Below are 20,564 nucleotides of genomic sequence, written 5' to 3'. Positions count from 1 at the left end.
CTGGAGCTCGCCTATTCTTAACTAGGTATGTTAACTGCCAGCAGTAGCAATATGCTAAAAGCATTTCTCTTGTTTCCAGTGCCCCACAATGTACAGTACTTAACCCTTTGCTTTTTCTCACATTAACAGCTTGTGCATGTATGCCTGTCAGAGTACAATGCGTACCTAATACCCCTATAATCACCCCAGGTAGCAACATACCCTAATCTCACAAGCTAACGTAAACCCAGTTGTGCCATAGTGTACCATGTGTCAAAACAATAATTATAATTGCACCAATTACATTTCCCTTTGGGAACTGCCCACCACCCCCAAAATATGCATAACTAGCTCTTACTTCCAAACATTCAGGTATCAGCGTATCTGCTTAACCATGATAAGCAACTAGTACCGCTAGCTACTGAACTGGTGACCTACACTGTCTGTTCAAAGCAAACATGCCCTCATACATCTAATATTTTGTGATGCCTCCGAGTATGCTAAGCTACAGTAGCAGAATTACTCCATAAGGGTTACTCCATTTACACAAGCATCAGAACCTTATCACCTGCCCAATGATTCATGCCGCAAACAGCTAATGCGTATTTTCGATGAATTTTAACCCTAACCACAAGAAAATTTGTCGAACCTCTTTGAACCACTTCACAGTGTCTTCACAATGCACAAGTTTATACTTCATCTGCAAATTCCTCTGCGCATCTCCCAACACTTTTCTATACTCGCAGCTCTTGCAGCCATGTTGACCAAAAAAGAAAATGCCCAGAGTGTTCAGGTGGTCTCATGCTTTGCCATTATGGGCTGCTTAATTGGGCTGGTTGGTGCATGTTGATGGAAATGGTTTAGTTTATGGGGTTTCATGTCCCAAAGCAACTCAGGTTATATGAGATGTCGTAGTGGAGGGCCATGAAAATTTTGACCACCTGAGGTTCTTAAGCATGCACTGACATTGCACAGAACATGGACACCTTACTTTTCACCTCCATCAAAAAGCAGCCACCACGGCCAGGATTTGATCCTACATCCTTGGGCACAGCAGTCGAGTGCCCTAACCACTACACCAGTGTCGGGCATGTTGATGGAAATGACCGAACAAGAGATACATGCCCTCACTAGCAACCAAATGGACTGCTGTGGCAGGAAGGGCACTAATATAAAGGAAAGCATAGCGAGCAGATGCCCGAGATCAAAAATCACCTGGGGACATATTCAAAATACAGTTAAAACTCGATTTAACGAAGTTGAGGGGAGCCGTGAATTATTTCGTTAAATCGAGAACTTCGTTAAATTGAATGAGGCATTTCTTGGGCACATAATTCAGTACATTCGATTACAGTAAAACCTCGTTAAAACGTACCCGCTAAATCGTTTTAAAAGTAGTAAAGTCAAGTCCCCGACTGAGCACCCATTGAACATAATGCATTTTGCATCCGCATAAACCGTACCAGCTTATCGCGGTCGTATCGGTTAGCACGTACCATTTTCACTTTTCGTCGCACTCGCGCGTGACGAATTCACGCCGGTAGCACCGGCCCAAAGGACGGTTCGGCCAGCGGCGCAACAATCTTTCCTAAATACCGCCGACGGGATGGCAAGCCACACAACTAATGACAAATTGGCGCCAACGTTGGTAATCATACAACTAGCGCAATCTTTGGGGGTCCGTATGGTCATCGTCATGACCCCCCGAGCTACTTTCGAGTGGGTAGCGCCAACACCATGACCGGCGCCGCTAGCGCGTATGAAAAGAAACAACAAACATTCTTACTCGACAAGAAAGGCCCGAGGGGACTACAAATTTATTTTCCGCCAAAGAAGTCGGTGATCTTTGCCTGCGTGCGCTTTGTGAGCAACGGCCGCACCGATTTCTCGTAGGTTGGGGTGCTGTCTACAAAATAGACCAAAAATTAACACTTTTTCACCTTTATTTCTCGAAAAAAGGTTCGTTAAATCGGGACAGATCACGGAATCGGTTTCGTTATTTCGGGTTAGTCAAAGCATTGAACCCTATGGGCGTCTGAGGGGGAATTAGACTACCTTCGTTAAATCGAGATTTTCGTTAAATCGGGTTTCGTTAAATCGAGTTTTGACTGTAGTGTCATTGATTAAGAAAGGCAAGTTCCTGTGAGATCAATGCCACCAACAGCTGGCTGACACATCACTAGAGTTGTGTACGTTAAAATGCCTCTCAAATTGAACGTGAGGACAGTGTAGTGGAACCAGACAGAAATGCTAGACACAGGGACATTTATCACGGCTGCATGTTTCCGTATTCCCAGCCAAACTTCAGCTCTCGGAGAAAGCACGAAGCAATGTGGGGCCTAGAACACGACAAAGTGTATCCTGCCGATATATGAAGGAATGAGAACGCATTCCTTGAAGGTTACCTACCAGTGCCACTTTACTGTTGCGTTACAGTTGTCGAGTAATAACGAAACAATAGTTGAAAGTTACCGAACAGACTGGTCTATCTAGGGAAATAATGCAGGTCTTGTAAAAGAAACGCCTCGCAGTCTTTACAGCCAGCACAATGCATGACTATGCTGTTTTTGCACTACTGGTTATCTAGATTGTTCACATGCTCACGCAGGCTGCCAGTGACACAGCGACCTGTCTCACCAGCACAGAACCCGTCACATTACAATGAAATGTTATAAACAACACAGCAACAGCTAACTTTTTCCAGCGGTGTTTTTTTTTATTCCCAGACTTTCTCACTTTGCACATCCTTTCCAGTTTATTCCTAGTGAGGAAAAGCAATTTCAAGCCAGCTTTGCTCAATCTTTTTTGCGATACCTTGTGTACGTATGGGAAACATGCGGCGTTTTTCTTTGCTGGCTGATCAGCACTGGCGCAATCATGAGTAAAAAACATTATCACATAGGACAGATCAGCGGATCGCCGGGATAACAATGCGGAGCGCTGCGGTTGACGAAGAGGCTGATAACAAGAGTGCCGGCTATTCTCATGCTTCAGTATTAAGGGGGTTCCGCAAACTGTCGTGACCCAGCACAATTTATTTTTTTGCTCTCGCCTTCTCTATCTTTTTTTTTTAATACAGCACTGTCCTGTAGGTGACTGATGAAGTTTTGGATAGTTGTTTCATTTTGCTTGTTTGCCAGTTATTTTTGCTAGCAGCCTCAGCTACGCAGCAGAAGCATGACTATGAAGGAAGAGGGAGTGATTGCTTGAAATAGGGCGGCTTATTGGATGGTGCCTCAGCGACAAAGCGAATAAAAAGTGAAATAGTTCACTATATTCGCGATGAACGATAACAGACATTATAAGTAAGATGCGTGCCCTACAATTCTCGCCAGAAGAAAGGAAGACATGCCGCATGTTAACTTCGCCACAAGAGTGGAAGTACTGACATTAGTCTAGGAAGGCAGGTGTCTGAGAAGCATTGCTGCCGAGGTAGGATGTTCTGTAGGCACCGTAAACCGCTTGTGCGTGCCTTCTTGAGATGATGAGAGAATTGGCGACACAGAACATATCGAACGTCTGAGAGCCCTTACTGAGGAGCAAGATCGACTAATCATAGCCGCCACCTTCCGCAGCCTCCATATTACCGCTGCCGAGATACAGGAAGAACTGGGCCTCCAGGGAGTCTCTGTGTGGACGATTCAGAAAAGGCTTTGTTCAGCTGGACGTCATAGTCATGTATCTTGTTGAAGGCCGCTTCTCACTGCACATCACAACCGACTCCGTCTCGACTTTGCCACAAGCCACCTCGCTTGGACTGCAGAAGATAGGAGGGCAGTCGTATTCTCGGATGAATAGACTTTCTCCACGAAGTGGGACCAATAGTGGAGCGTCTGGAGGCCAGTTGGTGCTCGGTAAGTGCACGACAAGAAACAAGACCTGGCAAGTGACTACTGCCCATTTTTAAGTGAAATGCATTAGATGCTCCAGCTAGCTTTACATTGTTTCATCGCTAACAGTTCATCTGGGTACATTTATGTGTAGCAGCCTAATCTTCAACACTTAGATTTATGAATGAGTATGCTGAACGCAATAGAATTTGCACACTTTTACTCCCTTCTAACAATGCGAGGTTTTCAGAAATAGAAGCTCAGCTTTTATCACAAAAATCGCACAGTTGTATTAATTTTTTGCAGGTATGAACACTGTTTGCACAGGCCGTCGCATCCAGCAGATGACGCTCCATTAACGTTTGAGGTTGCAGTAAGCACCAAGGGCTCGGACCACTGATCAGGGTCGAGGTAACGCTGACTGCTGTTTCATATGAAGCTATAGTACAAAATGACCTCTCCCTTTTGCTTTGGATGGCCCGTTTCCTAATGGGTGCTTCCTATATCAGCATGACAGAAGTCCTATCCATACACGCAGTTATAATGATGTTTAAGTGAGTTTATGTCACGCCGAGAAAATGTGTGAAAAATGAATTGCATTTCCTTCACAAATGTGAAGTAGTAAAACTGCGTAGAGTGAACAGTGAAATAAGGCTACGCTGATAAGAAGCTCACATCAGCAATGGCCAACAGAAAGGCAGAGAAGCTAGTGAAAAAGATGAGCAGCAAAAGTGAACACATCGCCAGCATATTAGCCCTCACTTCGAGTTCACTGAGGTAATAAACATTTGTTGTTCCTATATGAAGCTTTCCCACCCTGTTTCTGGCAATGCACTATAAAGCAAACAAATTCACATTTTCGAACGGGACAAGTGTTGGCATGCGATTTTATACTACACTAGAGGCGATAAAACAGACAATCATACCGCTTGCTTTATTTAATGTTCTCTAGCACATTATTTACAGTTGTTCATTGCGAGCTATACAAGAGAGAGAGAGAGAAACAACTTTTATTGCCAAAAGAGTGTGATCATAAAGGCATGCGTGCTATATGAATGCTTGCTTTTAGCAGCGTGTAATAGTTTTCTTCTCCAGGCGGGTGCAGCAGCTGCTTGAAGCCCTTGGCATCTAGAAGCTGCCATGGCCTCCCAAGGGAGCATATTTTAACATAATTGGAAATATCTGGGAGCTGATGAAAAAGTGACTAGCAAAAAGGCAGCTGCGTGGATCGTCACCAGATCTCTTTTGGGCGGTGGTTCAAGAGGAATGGAGCCGACTCCAGGCACTTCCAGACTTTGCAAGCATACTACTTGACTCCTTGCCCGAGCACCTTTCAAGCAATAAAGTGCTTGTGCTCACACATCTTTAAAGGGGCAATTGCCATTGCGATGTATTGCCATTTTGTACTTCTATCAATAATATACAGATCTGTGATTCTACTTGCAAAGTTTTAGTGTTTAGTGCATGGCGCATATTACAAAAAAATGCGATAAAAATCAGAATCGGGAAGCTTCTCCCATCGAGAGGGACCACCATTTTGAAACGCTCGTGTGACGTCACAGAAGATACGCAATGGAGCGTCGTCTGGAATGCAGGCTGCAATATCAAAGGACACGTCTTCTTTTTTCTTCTTTTTTTTTTGACGATTGACACATTGGTTGTCCCTCATGCAGATGTGCTTGATGAAGATGTTACCGCACGAAAGCGATAGAGTAAGGCATGTTTTCTTCAGCATAAGTCACAGTCTGTGGGCTGCACGGTTATAGGTTCCCTAGCTTATTGACACACTGATCTTTCGCATTACACCGGCCACAACGCCAGCATGACCAACAGTCGCCTATCACCGTAGTGCGAGATTTTCGGCCCACGACACCAACGGAACTGATCAGCAGATGGTCATCGGATCTGTTTTGATCGGATCGGAGGCCGAGCGAGAACTTGACACCCGATGAGTGAATTGCCTGAACAGTTGCGCTTGCCTATATCGTCGGATATGTTGGTTGGATCGGAGGCCGAGCGAGAACATGACACTCGAGTGAACTGCCTGAACAGCTGCGTTGGAAAAAGGAAAACAAGAAGCTACAATTTATATATTCCCCTTGCCATCAGCAATGACCTCAGCCAGAAATGTTAGTCGGCACCGAACTGCCGGCTCGTTCAGCGACGAGTAGGGCTAACACAAGTATGCGAGGTTCGGTCAAGAGTTTCGGCGATTACGGAGAGCGCGTTCACAAGCTTTAGCATTTGCATGTGGCCATCGAGCGTAGTTCTACCAGTAGCAACCCAAATCGACGATTTCTTAGATCACAAAGCGAGTGCACATTGAGCGGGAAGCGTCTATATGTGACCCTTTCTAGTGAGCGCAGCCGGCAGACGTCTGCACTGCTTGTGTGTATACCTGGCGCAAGCAGGGAACGTAGCATCCACGGCGCTTCTTGTAGCGCAGTTGTAGTTTGTGAGCAAATTAAGGTGCCATCAGTGCCAAAAGAAGTGGATAGTTTTGGTATTGCTAGCTTAGCTTGCAGTTTATGCCGTGTGAACGAGCAGAATACATCCAGTCATTGGAAAAGCTATGTAAACAAACACGCTGGGGGCGCAGTCATAATCCATGAATCGGCGCATTCTTGCGGGAGTTTAGGGTTCACGCACTAAATACTAAATGGTGTATGCTTACATTGAACCACTCCCGAGTCATTTGCTTTAGAAGCACTAGGAAAATGCAAGGTGAGGCTTGGAAGTCAGTCGCAGTCGCGTGGCTGCGGGGGAGGCGAGACGGTGTGGGGAATGATCTCCCATCGTCCCCTTTAAAGTTGGCTTTCCCCTCCGTGGTAGTTACTCTAGCTATCGCGAAATGGCGTCAGCATTGGTGGTTACCATTAACTATCGAGAGATGGCGCCAACGTCGCGGCAGCACAAGCGCCACCCCTGATCTTGCCACCACGCACGCGGACAAAGCCAACTCTCTTCAGCATCGGGACCTGGACGCGAGTGGACGTCTCCTCGCGGCACTCCACAGTCATGGCGAGGTGAAGCCTCGTGGGACTTATCCCGCTTGCCCTTCTTGTCCAGCCTCGGAGTTTATCCCCTGCCCTAGCGTGGGCGAACATTTGCCCGTAGCCCTGCTGGTGAGTCAGACGACCTGTATTCATTAGTGTGTTTTGCTAGCTGGCGTTGTTATTATTGCAGCAATAAATGCCTGTTTGTTGTCAGCACGTGTTGTTCCTTTGTTCCCAAGAGCACGGCCCGCAGTGGTCCGCTCGTCGGCGTCCGCTTGGTAGCGCACGCAATCACTGGGTGGGGTCGGCGGTTTGGCCTGTCAGCAGCGATTAAGCGGGGAAAACGTATTTATCCCCCTAGTACAATCCCACAACGGAGACAGCGGTGAATGGGAGGCTCTTGTTCGGTGCGAGCATGCAGTGAAGAGCAACTGAATCGCGTTGGGTTTTGCGATGACGGGACTGAAGCGGCGGTGGCGGCATATGCTTTCGTGTGTTGGTCGTGGAAAGACTGAACATAGTATTACAAAAATGCTTTACCAGCCAAAATTAGGTCTGACCAACACACGCATATACCAGCAAGTCAAAAGGTACCGCTTCATTCAAAAGTTTTGTCTGCTCCTCTAATGTCACAAGGTATGCTCTCGCGTCAAGGTATGCTTGTTTGAGATTTACTCTTGGTTTTTGGACTGAGCGACAGCAATAGCTCAACAATCAACAAAATTTAACGTTACCCCTCCCCACTTTCGTGGTGCATGTACATGGCTAAAGGAAACATTGGACAAGTGCCTTTTTATATGCGGGAGCTCTTGTTGCTAAAACAAGCTAACTCTCATAACAAAAATAATATGCCTCTGATTGTATGCATAAACTATACAGCATAAACCCGTCAAATTCGGCCTTCTTGGCAATCTCTAGACGAAGCCCAAAACAAGTCCGAGGATCACTATACTCCATTTCATACATCAAGTGCAACACTGCCAAAGCTACAGCTCTTGTTTGCGCTCTCCGCATCCGCAATGAAAAATAGTGCTTGTGCTTGACGAGAGAAAATAATAGTTGCTTTGTCTGCAAGCTTAATACATCTTACATTTGCCATCAACTTCATAAAAAGCACCTTTCTTAGGGAGAAAGGGTTGGATTCGGTGAATTTGTATGTTTTTTATGTCGTTTTTGCTCGTGCCGCATTTTCGCTGCCCCGCAACCTTGCCAGCTGTGCCACTAGATGGCGCTGGCTGTGCCCTCCACGCTGCGCATCTCTTTTTGAGAAAATGGTTCTTCGGCGCGCATTTTTTCTATAAGATCCGTACTGCGAAGATGTCTAGGCATGCGAAGCAAGTTATTGCAATCGTGTATGCTCGGAATAGAGCCCGTTTCCGCAGGAACCACTCGGCCACAGAACGAGCGCGTAGTGATACGCCTCCTGTTTTTTTTTCTTGCGGACTATTTGCGTAGCTTTCGCTGCGTTGCACCTGATGTATGAAACGGAGTATAAGGTCACATATCACAGTGAAGGCTTCTCAAAGAAAAGAGAATATGTGAATAAAATATTTTTACTGAAGAAAAAAAACTCAGTGACCACCAACCACGACGTGTATGCAGGGGTGCAGCCGACACCGCAAATAGCAGACGACATGGGGATAATATCTCACTGTGACGTCAGCGGCCAATGGTTGCCAGATCAGAAAGCTGATTCCGACATTAATAATAAACATTTTAAAAACATCTACTGCATGGAATGAGCTCAAATTTTGAGGATTTATAATTTAACGGATGAGGAGTGAAATTCAATAATCAGTTTATGCCCAGTTGTTAGCTGTCATGACCCCTTTAAAGGTCCACTGAAACGGCCCCCAAGAAGCCACTGATAAACGTGTTCAATGTGTAGAACAAATCCTTTTGAGCATTAACCCAAAGTATAACTCCTTGGACAAAGCCAGCGATTTATTATTAATTTAAAAAAACAGCGTTTTTTGAAATTCGCGGGCAGAGAAGTCGTCACTTGGCGGTGTCGCATAGACCTATTTCCTTAAACCGTGACGTCACGGGTGAGTTGACTGGCAAGGCTTGCTAGAAGCTGTTATTCGCTGCGGCCACTGCAGCCATGACGTCACGACACACTTCCGGCAGCTGCGATCATCTGCTCGCGTGCTGCTCGAACTCTGTGCGGGCTGTTACACAGCTCGCCGCCCTTATCGGTTAGGCGGCCATTGCCCATCAAGTACAACAACCGAAGTGACGCAGTGATCGGCGGAACAAAGCTGCATTTACAAATATCTATTTATATAACGTGGTTTCAGGAGTACCGGGTGTCGTCCGACGAGGCGTCAACAGCACGATCAAGCACCGCACGATGGCAGTACCTCCTCGACCGCCGTAAACACCGCCGCTGTGGCCCCTCCTCCCGCATACCGTACGCGAACGACCCGGCGGACCGTTAGCACCGATGTCCGAAATAAACCGTGTTAAAATTTGTTGGCATCTGGAATACTGAAACGAATATCAAGTATGAAGCCCTCGTGAGGATCGCTGACCAGCAGCAAATTGCTGGTAACAGCGATAGCCGTGATACAAGCAAGTTTCTGCTCAAGCCAGCTGCCGCTGGTGCATTTCGGCTCATCCGATCTGCTCGTACTAGCTCTGTGATTAATGCGTCGCCAGAGTTCATCCTATAATTATTTTACTATGGCAGGGTAGGATTCACTATAAGGCAGTTTCATAAGTAGACCATTTATGACAGCGCTGATCAGTTCCAAAGCGCCGACCGCCGCGGCTTCGAAGCGAAACAATTTAGGCCTAGCGACGACCAGGGACGGTCACGCACGGCGCCGTCGTTCGCCGCGCTCGCGCGCCCCACCCCCTTGGTAATTGTGTAACATACCTCAGCCTGCTCGCAGCATCCCGTGCTGCAAGCGTTGTAAACTCGTGTACTTTCATAGCTACGGTCGCGCATTTTTTGACGTTCTGCTCAGCAACAAGCCGTTCAAACGATACTGCAGGCAAGACAAGGCTTCAGTACGCAGTCACTGCGCCGTCGGCCGTAATCGAAGACGTCGGGCGGCACCATATTCTATACATCGATCTTTAAACGTGATACAGTGGGCAAATGAATAACTTCGTGAAGCAGACCTGCTTGTACGTTTCGCGCACTCGGGCGCCGACGAGTAGCCCCAGTCAACAGACGCTGCCATAACCTCGGTTAACGACGCAAACCGAGGTCGCCAAGCTCGGTTCTCAATAAGCGCGGTTAGTGGTGTAACCATGGTTAGGTCCGCCGTGAAACATGGGCTAACCACGGGTTCGCGGTTACACCAACCATCACTGCGTGAACTGGCGAACTCCTCAGGCGTGTGCGAGCGAGGATGGGCTGACGCGGGTACACCAGCGAGCGAGCACGCGGCAACCGGAAGTTGGTCGAAGTGACGTATTTCTGGGCGGAGCTTTGAACTTGCTTGTATTCGTTATTTTTTTATGGCTCCCTTCGGCGTACGAGTTGAGAGGAAAAATTGGAAGGGTCATTATTAATCGCTGATATCTCTGGTGTTGCAGATGCTAGATTGAAAATTTTTGCGGGAGAATGATGGGTGGTTCAATATCTATCAGCGTTATGGCGTTGTATACCCTTCTTGGTCACCCATTTCAGTGGACCTTTAAGGGGGGCCGTTCAGGATCAACTTTGCCATTTTTTCATAGATTTTGATGAAAATTGGCAGAGTTCTTAGTAGCGCTCTTGTGATACTAACATAAAAATTTCAAATTATTATGAAAAAAGCTTTTTTAATCATAAAATTTTTATCATTTCCATCTCGTACCAACTCAGTGACTTACAAAACATGAGAGAAGGGTTGTTCATAGTGCTTTGCATTCCAAAATGAATGGACTAGGTTGTGAAATTCTCAGATTTTTTTATTTACAGCATTAAGGTTTTCAGTTTTTGTGAGGTGACCATACAACAGGCCTCTATACTCTGAACAACCAGTTGAATCAAAAAGTCAGCAAACACTGTGCCAACAAAGCAAGAATGCCACGACCTGCAGCCTTTCTCAAGGAATGCAGCGAAAAAAACGGCACTAAAATAGACTCAACTGTCACAAAGAAAGCAGCAGAACCACCAGACAAGGTGACAAAAAAAAGCAGTTCTGGGAAAATGGCTTCCGAAGTTGCACCTCTCTTTTATTGCACTTTATCAAAAGGCACCAAGGTTGTAGTCTTTTGCGTCCTTTTCAACACGGAGTTTCTTGGATGCCTTGCCTTGGGACTGAAGTGCTTTTGCTGCCTTTCTTTTCCGTAAAACATCCTTTTCCGCTGCTCTGTGAAAAGTGTGCTGCCCAGTTTGCAGACCAAGTGCGGCACAGTATTCTGCATAAGCATGGCAGGTCCCTGCATTGTACTTGCATACTGCCTTGTTGATGGCAGGCTCTGTTGCAATCAACGACGCGTTTTCATCTTTTGGCAGCAGAGACCAAACAGATGCAGGCTCTCAGCAGCAGTTCTTGTTTTTTTCCCCAAGACAACAGCTGAGAAGCTGGACATCAGAAAGCTGCAGGTATACTGGTAGCAATGCATTTGCAACTTGCCTTGCAAGCTGGTACTTATGAGGAGGTGGAGGTTTGCCCTCTGCTTTGGCAGCCTGGTTTTGCGCCAACTCTGCTGCTCTTGTGGGCAAATTTCATGGTGAAGGTTTTCATTGGTGGATGTTATGCGACAAAAAGTTGCCATCACAGATTTTTGCATTTCTTCAATTTTTTTTCATTTTCGCACAGGGCCTTGCCATAGCAGCTTGTCAATTTCTTTATCAGGACTTGAGTAAGGCCACCAATAGGTTGACCTTTCTTGCCCTTCGTGAAAAGCACATGCAGGGCTCTACCCATCCTTTTCTTTCGAGCTCTGCTGGCACTTGGCATTCTCCAGAAGCCCGTTTAGGGCCCTGAATTGCACAACAACGAACTCGTTCACTGGCTCTGCACAGGCGAGGGCTTGGCCCTCACCTGCCAGTTCCATTTTCCACACTGTCACAGGCACGGAACTCAGCTTAGCTCGCACTTTTGCAGCGACTTCCTGCAACGCTTCTGGCAATAAGAAACGCGGCTGCAGGTGCGCCTGGGCGATGCGCCGGTGCTCGTCGACGGCATGGCAACATCGCGTTCCGAGATGAGCAGTGCAATGACCTAATGACGTTTCTAGCGACCCAGAGCGAGGCGTGTAAAGTTCATCAGGGTCCCCAGTGCTTTCAGACGATGTATCGTCCGCGTAGGAAGCGCTCGGCAGCGGCTCTTCAATGGAGCCATGCACGAGGCACTCCCCTCCGCGCCCGTAACTTCGGTGGCACTCATAGCTGCACAAGAATCACTCGCTCCGCACCCATAATTCAATTACACTCGTAGCCGTGCAGGAAGCACTCGCATCTGCGCCCATAATTCAATTACACTCGTAGCCGTGCAGGAAGCACTCGCATCTGCGCCCATAACTTCGGTGACACTCGCAGCCGCGCACGTAGCATTCGCCTCCACGCCCATAACTTCGGTCGAGTGCTGAACATCAGAACTTCTTGAAACAGACGACTTCTTCACCATCAGCAATTTTCGCTTATGCGTGCCGTAGGCATTAGCCATCTTGTACTTCAGTGGTCGTTGACCCTTGACCACCAGTGAAGTCCACTTCCGAAAGTATGCGCCGCGCGTACATGCGGACATGGCGGCATGCAATCCGTATTCAAAAATATGCGCTGCTCAAATAACAACTCCGGACAGGCGGCATGTCTGCTGAACGCGCTTTCCATAGAGACCAAGATGGCCGCGCTCCGTTGGGCGGTTGCCGAGATAGCAAGACTTGAAAACCTCCATCTTTTCGCTATTTGTAAGTAGTTCTCCACTACCTCTGATCATATTGTTACAAAGCGGCAAGCCGATGAAGACAGGAGACAGAACATGACCGATGACGATGGTAGATGACGTTTAATGAATGTTCGCGGGCCTAGCGCGAGCGCTCCCGCCCGCGCCACTGCCCGCTTCTTCTTCCTTATCGTCCGTTACATGACCCGGGGCCACCGAGCGATCGTCCCGATCGTGGATGAGGAAGTTTAGCGATGTTAATGATTTTATGGCATGATGATGGGCGTGTCTGGATGCTTGAAGAAGAAGAGGAAGAAGGAGGAATAGAACGGCTTGCCGGTACGATGTCTGATGCGTGGGTGATCCGCCTCCCTTGGAGCTGTCAACCATCTGTCACCAGAGTCCATGGGACCGATGGCTCGAGGTCACGTCGGGCAGCTTGGGCGGGGGTTGCGTGTTCGTGTCAATCGGTTCCTTCGGGTCATTCGGGTCTTTCGGGTCCTTCATCTCGGTTCTGATCGGTATGTCTGTTCTCCTTGTCTTCAGGTCCGGGCTGGGGGCTGGGCGGTGGTAGTTGTTCAGGTCTGGGCTTGAAGGGCTGGGGCGAAGCTGCTCGGCGATGTCCCTAGGCCCTCGGTGATGGTCCCGGCTTGAAGATGGCGCGATGCTCCAAGGCGAGGATGGGGATGCCGTACGCCGCACCTCCAACCAAATGTTACGAAGCGGCAAGCCGATGAAGACAGGAGACAGAACATGACCGATGACGATGGTAGATGACGTTTAATGAATGTTCGCGGGCCTAGCGCGCCCGCGCCACTGCCCGCTTCTTCTTCCTTGTCGTCCGTAACAATATAAACAGTGATTTAGAGTATTTCTTAATGGTTTTCGACGGTGATAAATTTTAATTACAAAAAACAAGAGTTGTAGAACCAGAAAATAACAGTTTCAAAAAATCGATTTTTTTTACGCTTTTTCACCTGTTGAAAGCCGTGTCTCGCTTAACGGCCAGAACTTAAGTGACTTGTGTGAATTAGTTGCATTGGAATAATAAATGCTATATATGCCGTTGTCGAGCTTGTTTAAGCCTTTCGCTGTCACAAATGTACTGGTACGTTTTCGCGCTTCCCCCCACAGTGTTACCGACGTACCGAAACTTTCTCTAATGTGCGTTTGAAATTTTGTGCCTGAGCGCGAAGCTGGCGTGCTTGGACAGGCTGCGCCATCTGTAAAATCTTTCCACAATTTCGTATTTTTGCCCCGTGTTGTGTTGGTATGTATATACTGAAGAGTATGGAGCGACTACGCCCACCCTCGCCACCTTCTTTTCTGGGGGGTGCGGTCGCTCCGCGCTCGCTACTCTATCGCGCTAAGCAATCAAGCGGTATGCGCGTTTCGCGGTGCGTGCATGCAGTTACGGACTCAAGGGTTGTTCTGCCATCTGCCGCAGGTTTGCAGGTTTTTATCTTTATTCAGTTGGTGTGTCTGCTACAACGCGTCACGTTCAGGGGCTCGCGTCGTTGCCTCTCCAATAGGTCGACACATGACTCGATCGCTGCTTTTGCTCTCTTGCCGCGCCCTTGCTTGCGGCTAGCATCAGCAAAGGAGGTTGTTTTAGCCTCGTTTCATCTCCCTTTGTCATCTTAATTTCACGTGCCATTTCTCTCCATTGTGCGGACCACCGGAAGTGCACCCTTGTGCGCGCAGTTACTTTCGGATGGCTGACCGCGCGGGACCTTCGACTGCTGACTGGAGCGATGGCTCTTTTGACTATTAATACGAACCGAGCTCGAATTCTGACTCTCAAGAAGTATCGAGCAGTTTTTTCTTTTATTACCTTCATTCATCTAATTTATAATCAGGCTGATAGTGATGATGATGTTAATTACCAACACCTGCAGGACACTGAAATGTGCATATTCCGTTGACTATGTGATTTGTATAGCAGTCATAATCAAAAATAAATCGCCATGCTCATTCCCTGAAACTAAGCCGACACTGGAGGTGCGTGACGGCCAGAAATGCCAGACAGCGAAAGGGTTAATACTGGCTAAAATCAGGGGTATCATCTATTGTTTCCGTGGGGTTCTTCTGACAAGCCATTAAAGGATTAAAAGTAACAAAAAAGAAGCCATCGTTGCTCATAATGACCGATTGGGCCAAAATGAAATGCCACATGCACAGTCACGTAAAGTCAGCACTTCGACGCTCGGAGGGTGGAATGCTTGATAAAGGTTACTTACTACTTCCCCCCCAAGAGTCAATGTATTACACCAACCAAAATTTCTGACGTTTGAAATCCTCGTACAATTTTCCGGACTTTTTCTTTCGATTCGCGACTCAAGAGCTAGCGAAACTGCAAACAATGCCAGTGCCATTTTGCTTTTCTGGCTGCTGCCATTTTGGTTTTCTGCAACCTCGAACCCACGTGTCATATCGTCCGCTGATCACGCCATCGGAACCTCGCATACCCGGTATAGCCTCGATAGCAGGCACCGCTGGCTGCACCATCGAGCCAGCTCTGCCGTGCTGCTGTCATGCACAGTCGTCAGACACCGCGGTCGCCATTCAAGTGTGGTGTGTTGTGCTGTATGACGTCCCTACTACAGACCATGGATCAAGGCCTTATCCAGTTACTCAAGCACCTCTATTGGTCATGCATGCTCAGTCACATGGTGCTATGCATGGACAGCGGCAAAACCTACAGTGTTGACTTGTTTGCACTCAGCATGCTTTCCGATGCATGGAAGGCAACAACCGAGAAGACACTATGGAACTGCTTCCACCACGTGGGTTTCATGATCAGAGATGAAGTGCTGTCATCATCCGATGATAGCGCCAGTGAACCCCATCAGTCGTCTTCGTGTGCTGACCTCATCAAGCACTTACGCGCTGCAGGAGCCGTTCCCATGGAAGTGACGCTGGAGCAGTTTGCTAACGCTGATAGTGAGCTATGCGCTGAACTCAACGACGATGAAATTGTTCACCAGGTGCTGGAAAGTGATGACTCGGGCTCCGACAGTGAGGAGTCAGAGGCTGTGCTGCCAACTAGCAGTGAACTAACCTGAGCTCTGATGGTGCTTTCGGTTGTGTACCGCGAGAACACCACCCTTGCAGACGTGCAAGCAGACTTACTTGTACGGCACATAGCGCCCCGCAGAGCCATATTAAGGGGGGACCGCGACCTTTGAAAACCGAAAAATCGCGAAACAGTCGATTTTTGGAAGATTATATATTCCGGTAGTATGTCTTATAAACTACCATTTCTGTAATTATCAATGCCCAACTCGCCATAGAAATACTCGAAATTAATTATTTAACAAGCGGCGGCAGCCGCGGAGCAGCGAGCAAGCGCCGAAAATTCCCAAACTTCGCGCGCGCGCCATTCCTCTCCCGTCGAACTGAGCGCCGCAATCTTGGTCTTGTCTTGTTGTGAATTCTTGCGCTTTCTTGTGCCACCCTTGGCGGCGGCTACGGCGGCGTGGTCGAGGCGTGGCTTGCCTCCGATTGGGAGCCTCTTGGCGGCTTTCAAGTTTCCCGTGCTCGAATTCAAGGCTGCGATTGGGCAAAGCGCGCGCTCCGCAAAAACGCGGGGGATCGGGCCACTACTATTGGCTGCCGCGGCCACTGACGAGTCGGTCTCCGCCGGCTACCTCCCCGCGTCGTCTGCTCCGGCTCTTTGCTTGCTGTCGTACTTCGTGCGTTCTGTTTGCCTTCCGCAATTTTTGCGATCGCCAGATTTACGATCTCTCGTCGTGCCCTCTGAATGGTTTCATGCAACGTGTTAAACGTTGCGTGGTCGCTCACAATGCCTCGAGACGCGACACGCATTCAGTGCAGACTTGGCTACCTTTTTTTTTTTTTTCGTTTCGGCGCTTATGCCGCGTAAGATAACCCGGGAAGTCGCTTGCCGCGTTTGGGCCATTCCTAGTTCCTCTGGCGAGATGCCGCGAGAGATAAACCGGGAAGCCGCGAGATAAACTACGAAGCCGCTTGCCGTGTCTGCGCCGCCCATCATGCCTTGGGCGTAATGCCGCAGGGGAATCGGGAATGCAGATTGTCGCGGCTTGCAGAGCACAGGATCGACAAATATCAGCATGTGGAAAGTGGTCCGCGGCACCAAGGCGTTCACTGTAGCCGATCGGCTAGTCGCACAGACGTTCATTGAAGCCGATACAGAGCGCCATAGCCCTAATATATATTTTGACGGCCGCACCGGACCTGTTAGTGATAAGCGAGTGTTGTCTTAAGTGGGGCCGTTATAAGTGGGCTCGACTGTACCATGAATAAACTTTTGAGGGCGAGGGAAGCCCATGCATTCAAAATATGTCTGGAATTTGTCATAATTAATTTGATTAATCAACATAGGTCTAATTGATAACAAAAAAATCCAGTGCTATGCTATTTTTCAGCAAGCAAATTTATAAAAAGGGCTTTGTCCTGCCCTGAGGAACCTATCTAGGAATGAGCATAACAAATTGCACAATGCCAGTGCCTTTCGCAATTTCTCTAGGTCCGATATAAAGGGCCTATTCGAACCAATTTGATATGCTTCTGCAACTTGAGAACTAGCATGCACAATTCTATGAAACTTCGTGGTTTTTCATTTATTAATGTCATGAGCCTGTCCTGAAAATTTCATCATGATAATTTGAGAAACAAAAAAGTTATTGTTCTCTCAACCTTTGAGAGCCGTTTTCTCAGAATCAATTTTTTGCAGGGTGTGGCTACTAGGGAAAGTCATATCTCAAGAACCGCTCATTGGATTTTCATGAGGTTTTTTTTTGTTACATACCTAAGTAAATTTCTGAGGGCAAGACAATTCGTTTTTTTCTAAATATGTGATGTGTAATTAGGGGCAGTCAATTAAAATACTGTTAAGTCAAGTGTAAATTTTAGCACTAAATTTGGGGCTGTACTAAAATTTTTCAGAGAGGAAATTCCGAAAAAGAGAATTGTCTTGCCCTGGGGAAACTATCTAGGAATGACCATAACAAATTTCACACTGCTAGCACATTTTGCAAATTCTCCAGGCCTGCCCCTAGGGACCTATGTAAACTATCTTGATATACTCCTCTAGCTTGAGAACCGATGAGCCCAGATCCATGAAACTTGGTAGTTCTTCAAATGTGTGTACTACTATGAGCATACCCTGAAAATTTCATTCAAATATATCAAGAAATAAAAAGTTTGTGTTCAAGGGTAGCCTCCCCACTTAACCACTCTTTCAAGCCGCTCGCTAAATAAAGTGACTTTTTTGAGTGAATTTGTTTTCCAGATTGCCTGATTTTCTAGACGCTCGACCCCTTGAGGGTCCAAAAAATCGGTCAGCGACTGCTAATAGAATAAGGGCAACCTCAGGCTTCAATCAACTGGAGGGGCAGGCAGGCTTTCGTGAAGGCTGCGTGACAATAGACGATATCCACACTATCAACCAAAAGGTGACAGAAAAATACTCGCAATACAAGCAAACCAGAAATAGAGTCAAATCTCGATATAACGAAGTCCTACTTGCAGCTGAAATTTTCATTAAATTGCGAATTTCATTACATCAAAGTTCCTATGTTCTAGCTGCCAAAATAAAGTAACAGGTTCATGGACACTGTTACTCGATGGGAACTTTCAAATTACAAATTCAGGAAATATGCAAGAAATTCTAGCAATAACAGTGCTAGCAAGGGTACTGGATGTTGTTTTGTACATCAGGAGCATAATGGGTGATAGTAAATGGATGCAAACGCATCATTTTTCATGTGAGCAAAGAGTGAGTGCATCGCCCATGCCGGCACGGCTACTTTTGCGCGGTAATCTTTTGTTCAGCCCTTACGTTCGCGCACTGTATTTAAACGTATAATGAATTTGCCTCCCACTTTTGCCACCGCCAACTAGAAAAAAAAAGCTAGTTGTTAACACAGTCCTGTGTATTTCTTGGTAGGGTGCCAAGGTTCCATGCAGCAAGAACCTGACATAAATAAGGCAGAAGAAATTCACTAATTATGCCCTGGACATTGTTAGGTAACTATTGATCTAAGACCACTAGCTCAATTATGATTATATTTTTGAAATCAGGAGAGAAAACCACATCTGTGTGCAAAGTTTCGTGAGATTCTAGCAATAAGCAAAAAGTTCCCCCATGTTCCTGCTGTGGTGACTTTCTGATTTTTGATGGACCTTTTTGAGAACTAATGTGCATGTGTTGTTGCAAAAGAGGGTGTGGTATCCAGGCCACGCTTGAAAAAGAAACCTGCCACTCCTGGTAATGCAGCACTAACATAAGATATTTCAGATCAAAAGACTTCCAGCAAACAAAATTTCGAATCATGTTTGCTTTGTTATCTGATGGTGTTGAGTGATGATAATTACCCGAAAATGGTGCCAGCTATTCACTAATAAGTTTTGACTATGAGTCCAGGTGGTTTTATTCGATAAGAACACATTCCTGAAAGCCTGCCGCATGTGGAACATGTATACCCGGCCTCTACAGCCAATTTGCAGCAGTTTTGGTTTGGTGCCTCACGAAAACCAGCAACTGCTTCACCGCATGGCACAAGAAATGAGACTGTTTTCACCTTTTTTTTTCTTTTTTTTTTTTATGTAGCTGAAGAACGGCGCCGTAGAGATAGTTTAGCTTTTTACACAGTGTGCCTGGGTAACTGATCTTCAAAATGTGCATTCTAAATTTTACTTGTTAATAATGCATCTGTAGATATTGTGCTTTTCTAATTTTTATCAACTACCACAAAAATTGCAATTTTCCGATTTCTTGTGTGTTTCCTATTAAATATTTTGCTTTGTAACTTAAGTTTTTGGAAAGAAAATTCCATTACGTGCAACATTCTATGCTGCAACATGTGCTGCAGTATTATTTGTGCTGGAAAAAAAAAAAATCTTTCGAGCCCTATGAAAAGCAGCCATTTTCTCACGGTAACGAAAGAGTTAACCAACTTTTGACAAGATGAACAAATTTTCTCATCCCTTTAAGTTCATCTTAAAGGGAGCCCACTAAATTTGTCACCATGGACTACAAGTGAGCAGATACTTAAGAGAACCCCCGAGGATGCGAAAAAAGTGAGCAAAGCCCCCAGAGTGGTTCAAAGACTGCCAAAAGGAAAAAGAAAGCAAGCTAATCTGCACAATTAAGACAACAACGGTATCAGCTGGTAACACAGACTTATTAGCAGGAGCCTATAGCTAGTCCGCTTCTGAATAAAAAAAAAAGTTACTTTTAACTTCAAGCAGGTTGTGCCCACCTTCAAGATCACCCAACAGTGTGCGCCTCTGAAACTCAGTTGCACTAGACAGAGACAGAGAAAGTAATAAGCAATACCGCAACTCGAAGTGTACTCCAGAGCTTCCCGAGATGAAAAACCAGAGTGTAGGCCGTCTCGGCCAATTTCTCTCGTGGCGCCATGCGGTCGTTGACAATCCTGCAGGGAGGAGAAAGATGGTAATGTCATGGCTTGTGGCTACAATGGCGTCGTACACTGTCGTAGGCTAGTTCAAATATGAGGAAACCCCCGGGGCAAAAGAAAGTCCCTACAAGTTCCAGACTGTGCTGCCAAACATTCACTGGCAGCTTGGCAGCACACAGAGGCTGCACAAGTCACCTGGCTACACCCTGAACAAGACTGCTGCAACCTAAACTCACTTGCCTGAAACTTTTTAAGCCACACACATTGTAGCCACTTCAAAATCAAAGAAACACTTCAATTACAAAAGTGGTGCACTGCCATTTCAGGTATCGAGAATTTAGGGGCACCATCTGTCAGGCACCCTGAGCAGCTAAGTATCCTTCAGTAAGATGTGTTGTCGGCCTAGTTGGTGCAGAACTTCAGACATCTTAAGTAGCGCGAAAAAACACACACGAGACAGGGTACAGGACGAGCGCTAACTGCCAACTGTTTATTGGAAGGAAAGAGGAACGTATATTT

General features: G+C 46.8%; 1 protein-coding gene across 2 annotated transcripts in view; it reads right to left on the bottom strand.

Annotated features, from left to right (window-relative positions):
• The window catches only part of LOC146183187 (uncharacterized), a 122,415-nt gene that overhangs the window by 20,121 nt on the left and 81,730 nt on the right, over positions 1-20,564 (bottom strand). For both annotated transcript variants that reach the window (XM_084608699.1, XM_084608698.1), the window contains exon 5: positions 19,961-20,060. In XM_084608699.1, the coding sequence (XP_084464825.1) occupies positions 19,961-20,060 (100 nt within the window). The remainder of the gene's footprint in view (positions 1-19,960; positions 20,061-20,564) is intronic.

Source organism: Amblyomma maculatum, chromosome 7, assembly GCF_055883805.1.
Source record: "Amblyomma maculatum isolate TAMU_Amacu chromosome 7, ASM5588380v1, whole genome shotgun sequence".
NCBI classification, from domain to species: Eukaryota; Metazoa; Arthropoda; class Arachnida; order Ixodida; family Ixodidae; genus Amblyomma; species Amblyomma maculatum.
This window is presented reverse-complemented; position numbering and strand designations above follow the sequence as displayed.